Below are 21,718 nucleotides of genomic sequence, written 5' to 3'. Positions count from 1 at the left end.
AGTTGGCCCTACTGGTGTCAATATGTCATACGTCATGTTTATTCATAGTTTATTTCAGCGCTAAAAGCTTCAAACTTCATTTTATGGTGTCAATAAAGTTTATGTAACCTGATAAAATGTATAATTCAATTTAATTTGAATACATTTTACAAATTACATCACAGCTTAACTTAACACTTTGATTACTTTTTAAAAAAAAAAGAAACAAATTCAAAATAGCTAATTCAACATCATCTTATTTTATACAAGAGAGGAACAACAGGAAGAGTTTTTCTCATAACTGCTGGTAATTAAAGTGTTGGTAACTTTCCATCACATTCATCTACAGTATAAACTTTTTTGACATCTTCCTATCCAATACACAAATGTTTGATTTTTATTATTTTATATTATCTCTGCTCTTTCCGTGCCTTGGGAGTTACACTCACTATTTATTTTTCTGCTTCAGTCAGTATGAATTAATATACATGAATTAATATACAAATCAACAGCTTTAAAAAAAATTTTTTTTTATTTCATAAAATATTAAAGCTATTGAGGTACAAGCTTGACATAGCAACAATGATAGAAACAAAGTGTATCTACAATTATTATAAAACCCTACACAAATGAAGGGGCAAGGTGGCTAAGTGGTAAAGCACTTGGCTTCATAACATAACAATGAGAACGAAGAAGACTTAAGACTTCAAGATTTTTAGGATCCCCCCCCCCCCCCCCCCCCCAAGTCCAGCAAACTCTGATGGGTACATGACATTAGTTGGGGAAAGTAAAGATGGTGGTTGTTGTGCTGGCCCCATGACCATAGAAATGACCTTCACATGATCTGCCCTGTGACATAAAGTGTGTTGATGTGCCAAACAATAATATAATGTATAATCCTATACATCACAAGGTCTGAAAGGAGAACCTTTCTTTTTTACACCAATGAAGAAGTCAGGAAGGACTGTAATTAAAGAGACAATGGTATCAGATACAAAAGTCTACAGAAAGAAGTTAATTCATCTCTACATAGCAAACAACCATAGAAACAAAATGTGTCTACAGCCATTACAAATAAAGCTTTCAGAAAGTACCACATTTCATTGAATATCTATACAATAAATAGAGAAGTTTTGTCCTTACAATGAACAAAGACTTTCAAAACAACAACAATGTAGGACATTGCCCATTGAGTTCTTGAAACTTTTTTTTACAGCTGCTTCTTGGTATTGATACTCTCTGCACCAACTCCAATCACCTGCACAAATGTAAAAAATTGTCAATTTTTTATCACAAATTAATTAATTATCTCTTATTTGAAAACCTCTTTTAAAAAATTGTTAGCAGTGCACATTTTTAAAGAAATCTTAATGTATATCATAAATGAATTGACAGTACAAATTTATATATCCACAACTGAAGAGTCTCCCCGAATTTCCAGACATTGTACTAAAATCTAAAAATCTAAGTATCTATATCTGGTGTAGCTTTAAGCATTGTCTATTTGTTACAAAAGCCGCCGATCCCTGTCTTTTGCTTTTCTTACCACGTAGACCCTTTGCTCAGCAAATATGGAGATCTAAGTATTTTGAAAAACGATTTCAGGACATGCAAAAGCTGAAGAAGTTACTTACTTTAAACATGAAAGAAAAGATAACTCCAATGGCCACGAATGGGAAAAAGGCCAGCATCCCTTGTTTCTTGGGTTTCTTAGTCATGATCCATTTGACCCATCCAAGTTTTTTATCTGTGTATGGTGGATAACGGATACTGTAGAAAAAAAATAGATACAATAGAAAAATTACTCAATTGTGTGAGTGAAACTGAAGAACATCTCTTCAACAAACTTAACCCCTTTAATAACAAATTTTATCCCCTTTAGCAACAACAAACTTAATACCTTTTGCCACAAAATTAATCCCTTTAACAACAAATTGTATCCCTTTAGCAACAACAACAAGGTTACAAAAGACAGTTTGTGTGGAAACACAAACTCAAAATCGGCCCCGAAGAGGTCCACCCAGGCAGGCTTCAATATTTTCAGAAAGAACATCCAAATGAAATTATATCAAAGACAAATGAGAGATAAGAATGGAGAAAAAAGGTTAACAGATCTTGTGTAGTGCCCCAACAGTCCCGCAGGTCAAAGGATAGGTGTAAGTGAATGTAAAGTTAGATGTGAACCTGGCCTAACTAGTTCCCCTTTTAGACCTTGTGGCCTATAGGGCAGATGATGTAAAGTTCATCTGTTTTTGTGGCCTACGGTTAGCGAGGGTGTCATGTAGCCAGCACAACGACCAACCGCCTATACTTTTCCCCAACTAATGTCAGGTACTCATTAGAGCTGAGTGGACTCAGAGGCGCCCAAAGATTTCAAAGTTGAAAATCCCAGTCTTCACCAGGATTCGAACCCGGAACCCCCGGTTCGGAAGCCAAGCACTTTACCGCTCAGCCACCACGCCTCCCCTGGCCTAACTGATGTCTTATAATTGATCTAATTGTTTTGAAAAGGCTCAATCTCTTATTCGAATCCTCAAAAAAAAAAAAAAAAAAAAAATTCCGCAATAAAAAAATGTTCAGAAAAATTAAATTTATAAGATCACTATTCATTTTAAATTAGGTCTAACTTATAATGCATTCTAATTAGCTTTTTCTCTTTAAAAAACTGCTTGCATAACTGATTTTAAAAATTTGATTTTTCGCTTTCGGAAAAAAAAAAGTAGCCGTTGCATCAGAACTTTGAATGGTCTAAAATATTGTGATGTCGGATTTTCAATATCTTTTCTAGTTTACGAGATCTAAACGGGACGGACGGACAGGCGGTCAGACGGACAGAAATTTCGCACAAAACTAATAGCGTCTTTTCCCCTTTCGGGGGCAGCTAAAAAAGCTATAAATTGTAATATTAAAATCAAGCGATTCCGAAAGAGCAACGGCTAAAAAACTCTCTACCCTAAATAGCCTCCAACAGCACATGCGCCTATTTCTCAAGTATTTTTGCTAGAATTTGAACCAGTTTTTCTCAACCTCAAAGTCTAATATGTTACTAACTACTGGGGAGCTTGAAAAATCAAAGAATCAGACTAAAATGTAACTAAACAAAAAAAAAAAAAACTCACTTATTGACTGAATCCATGGCTAAAGATTTCTCCAGAACTGGTTTGTCATGACTGAAGGCATTGAATGAAAACTTTCCATGGTATGATCCCAGTCCACTGTTCCCAACTCCTCCAAACGGAAGAGTTGGTACTGGAAAATTGTCAAAACATTTTACTATTTTAATGACCGTTTAATTGTTGTAATAACAAAATATTGTTATTAAAAACGTCAGTATAGAGCTGAAATGCTTCAGTAAAATATAAATATTTAAAGCATAGTTAACCAAAAAAAATTACAATATTTGACTACATAAAAAACTAGTTACACAGGTCAATAATTTTCTTGCAGAATTCTCATCTAGAAAAAAATATTTATGGAGTCTGTACCCCCAAATACTTATGACCTTGCCTTAATGCTACAAACAACGTAACCCAAACAATTACATACAATTATCCATTCAAAATTTGCAAAAGCAAAACAGAAGTACGTACATCCTCCATGCACTACTGTATCATTCACAACTATAGCACCGCTGCTGGTTCTATCACAGAACTCTTGACTAATTTTGGAATTCTTGGTGAAAACATAGAGAGCCAGTGGTTTTTCTCTGAAAATATGACCATGAAATAAATAAATAGACATGTTAGAAACTGTTTGTCATTACAAATAAGTGTCGAACATACATAAAACATCTAAAATTGTAATTTAGTTCATGGTGACTGCAACTGTTACCTGGTGTTAATGATATCAATAGCTTCCGTATGGTCTTTGACTGGAACAATGGGCAACAATGGACCAAAAATCTAATCATCACAAAAACAGAATTTATTTTATATACATTATCTTATCTGTATTATATTAGATAATAAATTAAATAATTTACTTGGCACACAATGATAAAGCTCCTCCAATATTCTCCTCATTAAAATAATCCACACACAAAAAAGTGAACAAACCTCGTCCTGCATTACAGTATCAGTTAATTTGACATCTCGTAACACTGTCGGGGAGATGTAGTTTTCTTTCTCATCCTCCTCTCCCCCGACAGCTACTGTGGAACCCTGTTTTAATCTCTGTATTCTTCTGTAAGATAAAACAACATCAACAAAAATATGAAGAAGTATATATGTTTATGACTTTTTTTTTTGGCACAGCCAATTATAGCTAAAAAAAGAAAGAAAACCATTTACAAAACCATCATCAGACCTGTAGTCATATATGCAAGAAAAACCTGGACGATGACAAAAAACACAGAAAATCTGCTAAATACTTGGGAAAGGAAAATCCTCAGAAAAATTTATGGTGTCATGAGGAAATCAAATGGAGATTCACAGCAACCAAGAAATATACCAGCTATATGAAGACCCTTCCATAGAGAGGGAAATAAAGTGGGACAGATTAGATTGGACAGGTCACCTCGCAAGAATGCCAGAGGAGCAAATATTGTTCACCGGCAAAAACCAGAAGGCAGGTGCCACAAAGGCAGACCACAAGTACGGTGGCTTGATGATGTAGAGGCAGATCTACAACAGCTATAAGTCTGGGCATGGAGACATAAAGCACAGGATAGATCAGAATGGATAGATGTGTTAAAGCAGGCCAGGGCCCTCCATGGGCTGTAGCGCCACTGGGATGGATGGATGAAAATAAAGCATTACAATGGTACTTGACATTTAAGTCATTTGTTCTTGAACTAGATTAGATACCAAAGAAAACATTTGAAAATTTTTCTTCCCTAACATTGCTATGTGCCTAAACAATGAGGTACTTTTTGTCACCACAAAGCAACTGAAGTTTCAATAATATTCATTTATATACTTCCTCCATTGTGATTCGATGATGACCACTTTTGTCATCCAGGGGGCTGAGGGCTTTTCACTGGGGTTGTGTGCCTCCTTGTGTGGCTGGTGAGACCTATGTGAGCTCAGAATGTTCGGCTGCACACTGGGCAGGTTATTCCAGCTGGAACTAGTGTCATTGTCCTTGATTTTTTCTCTGCCAGTGTTGTTCATATTCATTGACTTATCTTATAAATTACAGATGCTCATTCCATTCAGAAGATAATTACATCCTATTTATATGCATGTTAATGTAGTCATGCATGCTAATTACAGACTTAAACTCTATTAAGTCATTAGTTTTCATGGTTGATTTAGGCCAACTATTCCATGATCTGATCACTAGGGAAAAGGAAGCATTAGTACAAACTGGACCTTACACATGGAACAAAAACTTTCTTTATCTTTATCCATGTCTCTTTAAGAGTATTTTATTAGGTTGTGTTTTCATATTTTTAAAGTCATGGTTTAGTGTTTTATTATTATGTATTATTGCTTTTTTTTACTTTTTAATCTCTGTCATGAAGTGTCTCTAAGTTAAGTAATTTTACTAATGGTGTTACTCTAATCAAATGTGAGTATTCGTTTCTTATAAATCTCACGGCTCTATTTAGCTTCTGTTCTAGTTTCTTTATGTTTTCTTGAGCTAAGGGGTACCAAACAGAAGATGCATATTCTAATATTGGTCTTATTGAAATAGCATTAAGTTCTTGTATATTATGTTAGCATATTGATTTCCTCTCAAAACCACATAAAGATTTAAACTTAATGAAAAGGTCCAGAAGATTTAACCCAAAAAACATACAGGTATTACAAAAGCTATGAATACAAAGTCACAAAATAAATTGAGAATAAAACACAACAGAAGTATATTATAACGACTGGACCTTCACTGACATTTGACAAAAATGAGTCAAAGATAACTATTAAATCCTACTCCAAGTATGGCTTGTACTTTTATTCATCAAGAAGTCAAGCCATTGCACAAAATGAAATTTGTTCTTGTTTAAACAGAAACACAGCACTCACGTAAAATGTCTGTTGTTAACGATTCTTCCATAACTATCTGAAGTCTTGGGGTCAGCTGTGTAGAATTCTTCTACACTAGCTTTAATTTTTTCAATCAATTCATCCTGTTGAAGAATAATTAAAGTGATTAATCAAGAGCTGCTTCCCAACAGGTGCCACCAACAACAAGAGAGCTTTTATATTGGCTAGTTTACTATCTAAAAAAAAAAAGCTAGTAAAATTTAAAAATTAAACGAGACTAGGTTGAATTCAAAAGATCTTGATAAATAAATATTTATTTCAAGTTCTGGATGAGAAAGATGTTAAAACACATCATAATCTATATTCTCAAGCAGTCAAGCTTAGATTTCAATATCTAGTATTGGGTGGTTATCATTCTTAAATTCTCTTTTTCAGTATTGCTCTAACCAAGCCAACTGATTGCAAATCTTTCTGGAGCACTGACCTGTAAATAATCATCCCTGTTTTGGTGTTTCTTTTTGCTGGATTGCAAGTTGAAGGCTTTTAGGCTAGTTTTAGGGGATATCCCTGTTTTTGTATATGCAAAAGAAAGCCTAGCCCATCTAAAAGTTATGAGGTCAGACAGTGACAGAAGTTCAAATTGTTGAAGCAATACTTAATCACAAACATGATACAAATTAATTGTCACCTACAACTCATCACACTTTGAATTTAAAAATTATTTAAAAATATGCAAAAAGCTCTTTGCCAATCTAAGTGTTACGAGGTCAGACAGAAAAAGGAAGTTCAAATTGTAGCAGTAATAGTCCACTCGCAGCAAGATAAAACTGTCACCTATAACTCTTCTGGCACACTTTGAATTTAAAAATGAGTTTGAAAATATGCAAAGAGCTCTAGACTGGGAAATAATTTTTTAAAATATTTTAACTTACAATTAAATTGCCTTCTTAAATGTTTTGGTTAATGGGGCTTTGATTGTCTTGAAAGTGTCTTAAGAGCTTGTGATCAAGTATCTCAGTATCCACAACTGCTCAAGCAGCCACTAGAACCCTAATGCAAAAACTAAAATAAATCTGACTAACCTGAATTTCTTTTGGGCACATGACGTAATCAGGGGCAATACATGTTTGCCCAGCATTGCAAAACTTGCCCCAACACAAGCGTCTAGCCACCACTGCCAAGTCTGTTTTTGTATCAATGTACACTGGACTTAGTAGACAAAAAAAAGTAACAAGAAATTACAACAATGCCTAAGTGAGTATAACTCTTCAGAAAAATCAAATATTTAACTCTTTCTCTCCTAATTCATGATACCATTGTTGATGTGACCCAAATATTTCAGCCAAATTGACGATATTACCATTGATGTTTAAAAAGTCAAATATTTGTTTGTAAAATGTTTTACTTATTTCGGATGTTCCTTCAGAGTTGAAGATAATTACTTCCTAGTCCAAACCTCCCGCAGGACGACGGGGGATGGGAGCGGGCAGGGTTTGAACCCGGGACCATCGATAAGTCCGAACGACAGTCCAGCGTGCAAACCGCACGACCAGGCAGCCATCCGTTTTGTCTTCTTTCCTCACAAAAATGTTTTTCATTGCATAAAATTTAATGATGAATAGTTTCCCTTTGTAAAACATCAGGATTTTTTTTTTCATTTCCAATGTTTGTTTATTTTTATACCAAAATCAATGTTCTTAGAGAGTGGGGGCTAAAAAAGGCTCTATTTTCTTTAGATTAATTTTCTGGACAGGCATGACATAGGATGAGTTCAAGACAATAATTGTATAAGTTTTAGATATGTTATATGAATAACTATCATAAAAAATACTTTTATTTCAATTTGGACAATAAAACATTATCTAGATATAGTTTAGATCTAGTTCTAATGAGACCTGTCAACAGTTTGTAAGTTTTCATTTTTAAATTCCAAAATTCAAATAAATAACATTAACTGATAACAAACAAAAAAATTATTTAAGTTTATTCATAACAGGGTAGTAAATACAAACAAGCAAAATGAATAATTCCATTGGAATGTTGAAAATAATTATGGAGAGTTAAACAAAAACATGACCATAATCCTATATATTCCTCACAGATACACATTCAATTATGCCTCTTGTGCATTGTAGCAAAATTTAAAATGAAAAAAAATGTAACATACTGGTCTAGTGACTAAGCTAGATCTATATAATATATGCAAAAAAATTATTAAAATGAGAATATCTTGGGACCAACATTGAAAGAATTCACAGACAGGAAACTTTGCAGTATAAGTTTGGTAGGTTCTTGCCACTATTCAGTATCTTAGGATGTTGATAGACATTGATTTGGTAAAAGCAAATTCAAGAGACATAATGACTTCTGATCTCTAAATAAATCAACCTAAAACTTCTACTTTTTAATAATCTTCATTCTCTTTTTGTGTCTTTCTTTCTTGCTTTATTTATTTTTTTGTATTAATAAGCTGTAATCTCTCTTTCAGTCTCTTAATTCCCACTAAATCTCTTTTTTCTGTAATTCTATGTGCCCTTGCTTGTACTATTTCACACACACACAAAAAAACTTGACAGAAATAATCATGAGAGATCAAATGTACATTTCACAAGATTCAAAACATGTATACTTAACCATCCTACTATACGGTTCAGAAACTTGGAGAGTCACAAAAACAAATATGGAAAATCTCCAGACTTTTGTTAACAGATGTCTACGCCGGATATTAGGAATTAGGTGGCTAGAAAAGATAACTATTATCAATTTGTGGGAGAGAACTAGACAAAAGCCCATAGCCCAAGACATCACAAAACAAAAATGGGGCTGGATAGGACACACCCTGCGAAAACCAGCTACCAATGTTGCAAGGCAGGCACTTGACTGGAACCCACAAGGAAAGAGGAAAGTGGGCAGACCCAAGCAAACCTGGAAGAGGTCTGTCAACAGTGAAGCTGAGGGTACTGGAATGACATGGGAGCAGATGAGAAAGCTGCTCAGAACAGAGTTCGGTGGAGAGGTGTGAGCGGCCCTATGCTCCCCTGGGAGTACACAGGATAAAGAAAAGAAATACTTAACCAACCTTTTACCACCGAGCTCCAAGATAACAGGGGTCAAATTCTTAGCTGCTGCTGCCATCACTATTTTGGCCACTTGGCTGTTCCCTGTGTAAAAAATTGTGTCAAATCTCTGCTCCAATATGGCAGTTGTCTCTGCCACACCTCCATTGATCACTTTAAAGCAATCCTGTAATAAAATACAACAGTTTATATTTATTTAAATTCTATCATTATTCTACCATAAATAGAACTACAACTGGAAAGTCTTCTTCAAGGCACCATGGGGTTTTCGCAACTGTAGAATATGAAACATTACTTAAGATTTTTTGGGGGGTGGAAATTGTGTGTATTTTCTTAGAAGCCATTACCACTTTCCATGACATAACAAAAAAAGTGAACAGCTCAATAGTGAATATATATTGCCCAAGTTTGTGCCAACATTCTGTTGCAGCTTGATATGTCTCAACACTCTCTCCCTTAGGGGTGCAACTATCTAAACCAATAACCAGATTAACACATACGCATGAAAGAACTTTTTTTTTAAAAATGCACATCAATAGTAAAAGGTTGGCTACAAGAAAGGACCACAGATCAATTCTACCTAGATATCACTACTTGCTTATGTACTTTTATAAGCTATTCAGTCGATTGGCTTGAATTGATGCATATTTTTTAAAAAACAACAACGTCCTCTTACTTTATCCAAGTATTTAGGGATGTATTCCTCAATAAATCTGGCTGAAGCTTCAGACACTTCAGAGGGTTTAATAAGTGCACAGTTGCCTGGAAAATATATGATACATTCTCAGTTGTGATATAAATTAACAGTAAATAAGAATGTTGCACATTTTGGTAGCATTAAATAGTTGATGTATTGTAAGTAGAAAAACAAATTGAAATAGTATACATAACTAAAAGTACAACAAAGTTAATTATAAACAGAATTATCCACTGCAATAAATTTATAAAACATTGTTGCCTATGTATAACACAACAATACATAGCAGTAACAACCAATAATTCAAATTAAATAAAGGAAATAACCAACAACTATACAATGATGTGGAAAGTTGATTTCTTTAGAACAATGAAAACAGTGTCTCTGCCATCTATATCAATATAGCATGATCATCTGAGAAATGTGGGCTCTTGAATGAAATAAGAGAAAGCAACATATAAGCAGAAGTGAAATGCAGATTAACACACCTGCTGCTATGGCTCCAATAAGAGGCAAGAGGATTAGCTGTATTGGGTAGTTCCAAGCTCCGATTATCAAAGCCACTCCCAAAGGTTCCTTGATAATGTAAGCATTGTCCATCAAGTAGAGGGCACCCTTTGAAACCTACCAACATAAAGAGTAAGAAAGGATATTGTCACAAATGAGATCATAGACAAAGTAAAGTATGTATGATGAGAAGCAAGAGAGTAAGTGTGTTTGGTGACTCAAGTTTCTACAACTAAAAAAATATCAGTGTCAATATTATGAAAGAATATTAATGAAATTTCTGGGTTGTTGCTAGGAATATATATATAGGGAGTTGAAGAAATGAATTACAACACAATTGCCAACCGCCTTTACTTTCGTTAGCATAAGTCAGGTACACTATAAAGTTGGGTGGTCTCAAGGGGGTTCCAAAAATCCAGAAACTAAAAATCTCAGTCTTCCCCGAGATTTAAACCTGATACCCCTTGCTTCAGAAGCAACACGCTTTAAAACTAAGTGACTATGGAACACCACCACCACCCCCCACCCCCATAAATTAGCATGAAGAGCACAGTGCACAGAAAACTGATACTTAGACTAAAATCTACATACACATACTGTGATGTGCCAAACTATTCTTATTTAAAACAGTTTCATGGACAGAATCTAAGCCAGTGATGCCCAAAATACAGCCCACAGCCCAGATCCATCCCCCCAGCGTGGTTCCATCCAGCCCGCAGAAATGTTGGCACAATGTGTAGAAAATCCCCCAATAAAAAAAAAAAAAGGTTGACAAATATATCTTTACCTATGTTTAGGCCCTCAATTTTTCTTTAGTTAATTGGTACCATGACCGTTAATATTTGTACCCTTATTAAATGGAGAATCTACCAGAAAAAGTGAACGGATCTTTACTTTTTGTGGAACATGATAATAAGCCAACAAATTTAATTTGTAAAGAAAGTGTGGCTGTTTAAAAAAAATAATTATAAAGGGCATTATAAAACAAAATAAAACATGGCAGCACTCTTGATTGAAGCCACGAATAAAAGATAGTTTATCTATGCCTAAAGATTGTAGGATCGATAGGAATGTTTACTAAAAAGAAACAAGAAAATGAGTTGGTTGTAAAGCTAACTACAAAGTTGCTCATATTTTAAGTACAGAAATTAAGACATTATCAGACGCGTCAAAAAAAAAGCTTCAAATTTCCAATTCATTAATGTAAGTACTAGATCCAAGGGTTTCTAATCAAATAGCTTTAAATTTAGGTCAATTTCATTTCATTTTTGTACCTTTTCGTTGATGTGGCCCGAGAAAGGAGTGTCAGAAATTAAAATGGCCCAAGGGTCTAATGAGGTTGGGCATCACTGATCTAAGCAGTTTGAAAAGATTACCAGAGTGTGAAACAATACAACAGCTTGTGCCAACATTCAGTTGCAGTTTGATATGTCTCAACACTCTCTCCCTTAGACGTGCAACTATCTAAACAAATAAAACAAGTAAAATAAATAAATTATAGCTTTTATATAGTGCTACAAGCATGCTCAGAGCACTATGGTCCAATTTCGTTTGTGGACCTATGGGATATCTGGGAGAAGGTTTTCCATGCTGCCTTTAGGCGCTCAGTAAACACAACTCTGCTTGAGTCTGGTTTCGAACCTCGAGCCCCCTTCATAGGTAGCCAAACCAAGTTCAAGTAATAACTGGATTAACACATACACATGATAGAATTTCATTTGTTTAAACTGCACATCATCAGATTGGAAGAAGGTACAATAAAATTAAGAGTAACAATGTTTACTTTTTCTGGCTTTGTCCAACTGTCCAAGCTGTTGATAGCATTCACAGCATCATTAACACAAAGAATAAGTTCCATAATGGCTGCTTCCGCCTTGTTCTAAAAAAAAAAAAAATTCTTAATTTTTTTTTTTTAAATATAGTTCCATTAATATTATTTTTATGCAAAAATGAGCATGGCAATAATTCTGGAAGCTATTTGGAGACAGTAGGATATTTGATATTTTTGGATATTTTGGAGTTTTTGGCACATCTGCACAATTTAGGCCATGTCATGCCCCAAACAGGATATAAAAGAGAGACAAAGTGTAAACTGGGCAGTCGTAAGTTTTAGGTTTGATACGTTAATTTAGTATTGTATATTCTTACTTGGAATATTGTGTCTGTGTTTTTATTCATTTTATGATTTCAATTTCAATTTGGATGAAAATACTCAATTTTTTATAAAGATGCTTTCAGTTGGTTCTTCACCAATTCAAACATACACAGCTATGTTTGGTGTTGTGTCACTGAACCTTGTGACTGTAAGTATAGACTAGTACCAATCACACAAAACTAGCATCAAAACCCTGGAATAAATTGGATGTCAATTTATTTTATTGACTCAGTAACAAAAATATTTTACTGATAGCCAATAATTAAGTAAAACTCAACTGCTCACAATCAGAGGTTTTTCAAGTATAGCTGACATTCAAATAGCTTATTTGTATATTGTAGCAGATTTGATATTGCAACCTAAAGCAAGAAACCAAATAGACTTTTCCTTTTTTTTTCTTGTTCTTATAGTGTCACCAATGTCTTGGAAGAGCAGCAATTCTTAAAGTTCAATGAATTACCACCCCAGTGGTCAAAGGTCACATGCCCAAGCTGGGTGAAAGGATGCTGCGAGGTGGGGGGAGGGGGGGGGGGGCTAGCTTGGGTATGTGACCTTTGACCACTGGGGTGGTAATTTGCATACGGGCAAAGTGACTCCAGACCAGAAGAATGTTTTTTTTTGGCATTCGGATGGTCTAGAGCAGGGGTGGGCAAATTACGGCCCGCGGGCCACATGCGGCCCGCCGGAGTGTTTTATGCGGCCCGCCGACACCTACAGAAGTCAGGTGTGCCCACAGTATATACTTTTAAAAATGCAAATATATTAAAAATAATTTAAAATATAAATTATTGAAACTGTCATTATAAAAAGTTTCAAGCAAATGAAGACTATGCTTATTGGCTATACATCAATACACTTACTTCAAAACATAATGTGATCAGTATTTATTCAATGCTATGAAGAACTGTGTTGAACGTTGGGTATGCTTGGAACAAGATGGCAAGGGTGACAACTGGTGGAGCTCGATCTTTGACTGAGTAAAATGGTGGTTTTTTTTTTAAACCCCAACCATAAACTTTAAACTGGAAAGTTTGCACAAAGCTGCATAAAATTTCAGTTTCAGAATTCTATAATCAGTAGAAATCAAACCTATTAGAGCTTGGGTTGGGGGTGGTATTGACCACAGGTAGTTTCGATTATGAATAATATAATCAAATATTTCCTCTATCAGAGCATGGGCAAGGTAAACGAGAACAATATAAAATCTCAAGGAAGAAATTGGTTACTTGAAGGACATTGACTGTGACCTTATAACCAATATTTCTAATGAAGAGTGGAAGACAGATTTCAGGTTTCAGAATTGCCATTGCAATGAGTCTCTTGCATATGAAATGTAATTGAATGCTAAATCTTTTCAAACAAGGCTTTCCCATTTCTACAAGCAAGCAAAAGAAAACAGATTTTGTCATTTTCCTTTGCTGAAAGGTGAAATTATTTCTAGTGAAATGGTTAAAAGTACAACACTTATTAAGATTCTTTAATTTTGCAATTTATAAAAGCAAATTTTAAGACGTCAAGAACCGGTTTTCAATACCATTAACTCACCATTTAACGAAGAAGCTGATTCCGTTCCAGAGGATATTAAGTCCGAGCAAAGAGAAGCTCCAGTCAGTACTTCCACAGGAGCCTTATGGGTGCCAGAATATGTATGTCAACACTTTACAAAATGTGCTGCTGTTCACACTATTTGTGTACACATACATCTGTTCTTCTTCTTCTTTGTTCTCATTTTACATGTTGGAGGGTTCAGAACAGTATCTAAGATGAACCGCGCAATGTTTTCCAGATCAGGCAGCTCTCCGAATAGCTTTGGTTCTATAGGAGGGGCCTCTGATTTAGTATGCACCATTGAAGGACATGGTCAGCATTCTCTGGCGATGCTCCAAAATGGCGAGTTTCCCTCGTCCCGACATTTAACTTCCAGAACATATATTGTCTCATCCAGTGAACAAGCATTATATTTTGTGTTGGGGAAACTAAACAAGTATAATTACTGGTCGATTTTGACTGACTGTAATTTGAAAGCAATCACAAGGGTAACAACTAGTAAGCAAGTTCCACAGTTCCGGAACATTATGCACGAGTGTAAAAAGTAAAATACTGCACATTTAGAACAACTGTATATTAGTGGGGTTATTGTAATAAAAAAACAGACAACAGTAATTAAAAAAAAAAATTGATTTAAAAAATTGCTAACTTTTCTTGTAATTCCTTAACGTGGAGTTTGGAAAAAAAGAAACGTGAATATAATACAGTGTAACTTTCTAAGTTGTATTTACATATGCGGCCCGCCATTCCCAAATTTAAAGAAATGCTGCCCTCGCTCAAAAAAGGTTGCCCACCCCTGGTCTAGAGGTTAAGTTCGCTTAGTGCGTTATCACTAGGCGGTTTTGCCGTTTCCAGGGTTACTGGTTTGGGCCTCGGTCGGCGCAGTCCCTTATTTTCGTAGCATTTAATTCACTACTTTCTCTCTTAAAAACTTGGTCCCAGGTGCTGCTATTCATTTATGTTGAATATATGTATGTATCAAATAAAGAGGCAGGAGTTTTTACACATTAATCATTACTGATGTTTTTATACCAACTATTCTGCCTTGAGAACAGCAGAGAATCTTCTTCTAAGAGAAGGCAGAATTTAAATAAAAAAGAAAAGGTTTGGATTAACTGGGCTAATGGTTTACCCCTATGGTCTATCTGACTAATTATTTTGTATTTATCAAGATATGCAGTATTTATCAACAGAATGTCTTTGTTTCTGTGCAATAACATCAACTCTTGATAACTCCCTTGTGGAAAGTATGTTGGGTATGTCAAATATAAAAGTTTTACAATGGATTAGACAGCAGGAGTCTCAAGGGGAGCTAAACACTAATTAAAAAGCACATTCGTTAAGCCCAATTTAAAAACTGTGTTTAACAATATCAAGGTAAGTTGTATACGTATTAGTGTTAGAACCAAACCTCATCAAATATAAAAAAAAAAAGGTGTATTCAGAAATTTACACTAAGGAATATTTACTTTATGAAGGTCCTTATACAAGGCTTCTGAAATGACTTCTTCATTTTCCTGAATCAACTTTATCACTCCTTTCAGCTGCGCTGTTCGCCACTCATTACTACGAGTTTTACCACTTGCAAATGACTGCCTAAGATCTTTGACAGTCTATATATAAAATAAGAAAAAGCGAAATATAAAAAATCCTTTTTTAAAAAAAAAACATAAAACATTTTATTTCCCTTATTTGATATCAAACAAAATAATTAATTACCCAGTAAGTAATTGATGAATTGGTTACTTTTTTTTTTATTGATTCATGTCTTGTCTATGCCAATGAATGATTGTGTGAAGTTTCAACTTGATCCGAGAATGGGTGTGGGAGAAATAATGTGTACACACTTTTAACAGACAGACAGACAGAGTTGATACACGCTTTGTACAAATATTTGTATGTGTACAGATCATAACATAGTATAAAATTGTTTTTTCAATGTCGTAGACAAACATCTAAATTCCTGTGACCAGAAACAGGTTTCTTTTTCTTTGCTTGTTTTGCAATTTAGTTTAATAATTAAGAAAATATTGGATGTGGGAACTAGGAAAAAGAGAAGCCACAATGGGGATCCTAAATCTAGGTGGCAGATGTATAAGAAGTCCACTTGTTGCTATGTCATTAAAAATGGTGTAAAAGAAAATAACACTTTGTTTTACTTATCCAATGGATACTTGTTCTAAAACAAAAATATTTGAACATATATTACGTGGAAAAACTGGTTAGTCTTGGTGGTAGTGTAAAAAATGTAATAAATCCTTTTCTATTTAAAAATTCTAATATTTACGGCTGAAGCAAAATGAGTAAATTGACTTTTTTTAAAGTCTATCCAATTCCATTAAAAAATATTAAAATACCCCAGTACTTTTTAAAAACTCCATTTGCTTTGATGAATTTTTGTAATTTTAATGAAATAAGCAGAAGTCATTTTGTTCTCTATATTATCTATTATTTCAAACCATCAAAACTAAAAACAAATTATAATTAACAAAGTATAAACCTATGAATCTTGTGAATAATTAGATAATATAAACATCGTATTTTTTTTACTATTCTTTGATTTAAATACATACAGCTTAAAAAATAAGTTGATTTTTATAAAAGGAAATTTTCTTCATTAAATGTCTTCTGTATGAAGGATTATGGAAATAATTTTTATGACTTGATGTGCTTTCTAAAGGAAAAAATAAGACCTGCTTGTATTTATGGCTACAGCTGGACTTTTTCCTATGGTATTTATCTGCACCTCCCACTTGTAAATATTTTTAATACTTCATCCCCCTCTCCACTAACAGTACATAGGTCTTCATAAAGTGCCGACACTCAAAATAAAAGTCACAAATAGGTTTCTAGCTTTAAAAAACAACAAAAATCATGTTAAGTATGATAGCAACAGTTTGAGAAGCACTGCTTCATTGGAGCTAGCTCAAATGGAAAACAATATAATAAATATTACTCAGACTAGGACTTGGTCAGGTCAGACATCCTGCCAAGCTGTGAAAGGAAAAATAATGTAAATAGCCCAATGGAATAATGGACTGAAATACACAACAAGTACTTTACATTCCTTTTTTTTTTTTAATTCAAGGTAAACAAAGCATTAGTCCTTGATTCATACTGCTGAGTCAGTCAAGGTCAGTGATTCTAAATCAGATGCACATGGGGGACTCACAAAAAGATATATATTAGAAATATTTGAGTATATTATTTTTTATGTTCATTAGTAATATTGAATTTTTTTTATATCACTTTTGTTGTTTTTTTTGTTTTTCAGATAAAGGGATGTGGAGAAAGGTTTGAAAAGTTTAAAAAAAAACATTAAAAAGTTTTAGAACCTTTAGTCTAGTGATGAATTGAATCAATTCTATACAGATAATGTCATGTTGTTTTTCTAGTGTTCCCTACATACCACTTGTACTGCATGCATCTAGAGCACATTCACAACATAGCTAGTGAACTGACGTTGGTCTGGATGGTGGAGTTGTAATTACTGTTTTGTAATTCCCTTAGCATTACTAGGGATCACAAAGATTACATTTTAAATAAGAAAACTAAAAAGTTGACAGCCTCCTGACAAGTGTTGAGACCAGTATACGCAGGTGGTTGAGCCATGTAAAAAGAAAAATGGTACAGCACAAGGACAAAGGAAGAAAATCAAGTAAAACAAACTGCCTGGTTAAGTGGTGTATGCACTTTGCTTGGTACTCTTGTCATGATAATCTTGACACTCCCCTACATTCCAGAAGGAACATGACCTAGGCTGTAATAATCTTCCTTTCTGAAGAAATATATGTCCAAAATGTATTAAACAAAACAAAGTGAAGGCTACATAATCAAAAGGACTCCATCAAACTAGGGGAGACACTAAGGATGGTGAATATCAGAAATCAAGTGAACTGGTCAAAGAAACATTTCTGGTGTCCCAAACTGTCAGACAGACAATGGTACAGATGTCAGTTGATTTCTTACTTTTATAAATAGCCTCATCTGTAAATTTATGTTCCTGGGTTAGCATTAACCATGGCCTTCCTGATAAAGCATGGACACGCTAGACAAAAGTGATTGCTTGCTTCCAAAATTAAAAACAAGCAAAATACACACAAATACTTTTTTAAAAAAAAGCTTATAAGTGTATCAATTAGTTTGGATCAGTCGTGTAATTAAATTTGTAATAGATCTAGACTAACAGTAATAAAATATGTGCTATTAGAAATATTTTTGCCAATCGTTTTTGTTAAGCATAATTTCATGCGTTTAGCTTTCTCAGTACATACTATGATCCCATCATTTGTCTAGACTACTTTTGAAAGGGGAAGGGGAGAAAGAACAGAGTATTTGGGTGTGTTTTAAATGTATTTAATTAAAAAAAAGGGGGGAAAGACCTGAATTCAAACTTGTGGGCTTAAGCCTTCTCAGGCATCTCAAGCCAACATGATAACCACTCTGCTAGCAAAGAGCGTATGAACATAGAAAATTATATAGTTATAAATCTATTGTTTTATTTCATGCAGTTATCCTAGAAGATAAAGCAATACCAAGGTTACGTAGCTATTAAAAAAAGACCATGTCGCTTGCTATGGCGCATTCTAAGTTAAGAGTTATATTGTAAATTATTTATTGATTATAGATCTAGAATCTATTATAGTTTTGAGGTATGCATGATGGACTGTCATTCTTTTCTTTCTGTCGTCTCAAAGATTCAATGGTTCCAGATTCATAACTGTCCACTGACATTCCCTGTCGTCCTTTGGGAGGTTTTGGGTTAGGATGTAGATTATCTTCAACTCTGAAGGAACATCCGAAACAAGTTAAAAATGTAACAATTTATTAGACTATATAGATCTAGATCTGTAGATTTCTAGATTTATCATTTAGATCTAGGGATTTCAGGTTGAAACTATGTTTAGCCTACAACTATGACCTATATAGAAAACTTTTATTAGTTTTAGGGTTTTAGGTTGCATAACTTTTTGAATAACAATGTATTTACTATTAGCTAATATTTACTATACCATCTAGATCAGTGATTCCCAAAGTGGTCTATATAGACCCCCAGGGGTCTACGAAGACTTCCTAGGGGTCTACGAAAGTGAAAAAATAAATTGGGGGTCTATGAGATGTCCACGGGGGTCTACGATCACAGATTTCATTTAAGCAGGTCGTGACTTTAATTTTCACATCCCATTAATGTAATTCTTCATAATAATCATTTAAATATTTATTTATCCTTCTATTCAAAAGAAAAATTGTTGTATTTAATTTCAATAATTATATAAATACATGTAAGTAATGTTTAGCAAAAAGTAATGTAAACTGTATCCATCCATCCCTGGCGCTACAGCCCATGGAGGGCTCTGGCCTGCTTTAACACATCTTTCCATTCAGATCTCTCCTGGGCCTTTCGTCTCCACGCCCTAACCCCAAGCTGCTTCAGATCTGCTTCCACGTCATCTATCCATCGCATTCGGGGTCTGCCTTTGGGTCGCCTGCCTTTTGGTTTTTGCCTGTATACGATTTTCGCCCCTCTGTTGTCTGACATTCTTTCAAGGTGACCTGCCCAACGTAGTCTGTTCTTTTTTATTTCGTTCACTATTGGTGGGTCTTCATATAATTGATATAACTCATGGTTAGTGCGTGTCCTCCACCCTGTTTCATCCTGTATGGCACCATAGATTTTCCTAAGAATTTTAGAAATGTAAGCTGTATAGCGTTGATTATTTAAAATTGTACATTTCTTCCTTATCAAACATGCCAATAGCCTTTTTTATGACGATATGAAACTAAGTACGCTGGAGGATCATCTGAGATAATGTGACCCTGATAAAAAAATTTGAAAAACTTTCAAAAGAGACCCACATCTTCAACATCATATAGAGAAGATGGTTTGTGGGCATCTTACAATATCTGTATCTTATAGCAAAATTGGTTTAAATTTGAATTTTATCAATTAAAAAAAAACGATAGATCTCTATAATTTAGTATGTAGCTTTAAATTACTTTCTCACTTTTCAACTCACTACAGATAGAAAAAAGTTTTTAAAAAAATGTTGAATTTGAAAAAAATTTGCAAGTAAAAGAGGGGGTCTACCGAAAACCAGAAAACATGGCAAAGGGTCTACGAGACAAAAAAGTTTGGGAACCACTGATCTAGATTCTAGATTTACTAGATCTCGCATTAAACTTTAAACTTAAACATTGATCTAAATTTAAGAATTAAATGCATAGACTAGAATCTATTATGTCAAATTTTAAAATTAGATTTTTAAAGACATTGAAGTATTCTATTAGTCTATAATAATAATTGATCATAAAATATATTTATTATATTATATTATTATATTATTATGCCTATGCCTAATGATAATGAATATATATCATTATTGACATTATCAATGAATAATGTAACAGTCAACCTACCTTACTAAAGTCCATCTTATCCTTCAATTTGAAATCACAATTGTCAGTTGGTAATCTAGATCTAGATTAGATATATATATAGATTAGATCTATCATAGATTTAAAGATTTAGATCAAGACACTATCAATTCAATCAACATACAAATTGTAACAAATATGACTTTTCTATGTCACTTATATGAGTCTAGAGTCTAGATTAGAATCTAGATTTAGATAGTCACTCATGCAGTTTGACTCGAATCAATGCAATACTCAAGTCAATACACACTTATAGTTATACTTATTCTTAGCTAAAATAGAATCTAGATCTAGATCTAGACTAGATACACTTCATACAGTTTCTGATACTGATAGCCTTGACTGAAACTTACTGGCTAATTTAATAGGCTAAAGCCTAAAGCCTATCTGTCTGTGCGAATTTCCGATTCTTAGTAGATTCTACAATCTAGACTACAGTACATGTACTGTAACTTGTCTCAGCATATCACGAGCTCTTTTTTATAAATCTATTAATAGCCGACCTATTTGTAAAGACAAAATACCCTCTTGGACTATCATTATAGTTTATACTCAATTATAAATCTATTCTAATATAAGATCTATAGATTATATTAAACTAATTATAGTCTATCTAGACTATAAACTAGCTAATCTAGATTTCTAGAGCTAGATTCGATATTCTAGATCTACTCTATAAATAGATCTAGATTTTATATTATTTTATTTTTTCTAGATATAAAACTAACTTTACTAAGTCACAAGTCAGTAACTAAGTAAGTCACATGATTGACATGATGACATAGATTTGATAGATCTAGTCTAGTCTATCATACTAACTCATAGTAGTCATAGTCTAGTGACTCAATATTAAATATACATGATGACGATGATGATATAGTATAATAATAAGACTCCCTAAGCCGCATTGAATAAGTTACTTATTGTCTAGTTTAACGGCAGATATTTCTATTTATCTAGATTTAAAGTAGGCCCCTGTCGGCCTAAGTTAATTTATTTATTTTATTTATTAACATCCGTATACCAGTAGTATATAGGCGTAGGCTATGCAGAAGTAGGTCAAAGGTTGTGTTATTGTTGCAAAGGCGGATGGCGCCATATGTACCCCCATTTACTATTATTCAGAATCAGAGTGTATGATTCAAGCTAGAATTATAATGACACGAGAATTAGATAATAATAATCTGTATTATCCATAAGGACATTTGTCTTACAAGTTGTGCATTATACAAAAAAAAAACATAACTATAGAAAACATATAGCCTACATTCACACCAGAATCACTCATAATTTACATGCGAATAGTCAGATATTATGGTTTCTATTTAATTATATTATTTTCCAGGGAACAATAGAGTTTTGTGTATGTTGGTCTTTGCTATCGGTGTTTTGT

The 21,718-nt window shown here is 33.9% G+C and overlaps 1 protein-coding gene across 6 annotated transcripts; it reads right to left on the bottom strand.

Moving 5' to 3' along the window:
* Positions 1–492: 492 nt before the first annotated feature.
* Positions 493–21,268, bottom strand: LOC106078329 (aldehyde dehydrogenase family 3 member B1-like). Of its 6 annotated transcripts, none has more exons than XM_056044003.1 (15): positions 21,145–21,268; positions 20,308–20,368; positions 15,360–15,503; positions 11,971–12,066; positions 10,169–10,304; positions 9,660–9,745; positions 8,986–9,149; positions 6,989–7,115; positions 5,946–6,049; positions 4,035–4,161; positions 3,811–3,881; positions 3,570–3,685; positions 3,099–3,228; positions 1,614–1,749; positions 493–1,237 (listed from the first exon to the last, which is right to left on the bottom strand). In XM_056044003.1, exons 1-15 carry the CDS (start codon positions 21,231–21,233, stop codon positions 1,190–1,192), a joined length of 1,635 nt encoding a protein of 544 aa, XP_055899978.1. In that variant the 5' UTR covers positions 21,234–21,268; the 3' UTR covers positions 493–1,189. The 6 variants fall into 6 exon arrangements, with proteins under 6 accessions (XP_055899978.1, XP_055899979.1, XP_055899980.1 ...); XM_056044004.1 differs by lacking the exon at positions 21,145–21,268 and adding an exon at positions 20,679–20,828; XM_056044005.1 differs by lacking the exon at positions 21,145–21,268 and adding an exon at positions 20,680–20,828 and having other exon boundaries at positions 20,308–20,375.
* Between the last annotated feature and the right edge of the window lie 450 nt (positions 21,269–21,718).

This window comes from Biomphalaria glabrata, chromosome 10 (assembly GCF_947242115.1).
Source record: "Biomphalaria glabrata chromosome 10, xgBioGlab47.1, whole genome shotgun sequence".
NCBI classification, from domain to species: domain Eukaryota; kingdom Metazoa; phylum Mollusca; class Gastropoda; family Planorbidae; genus Biomphalaria; species Biomphalaria glabrata.
This window is presented reverse-complemented; position numbering and strand designations above follow the sequence as displayed.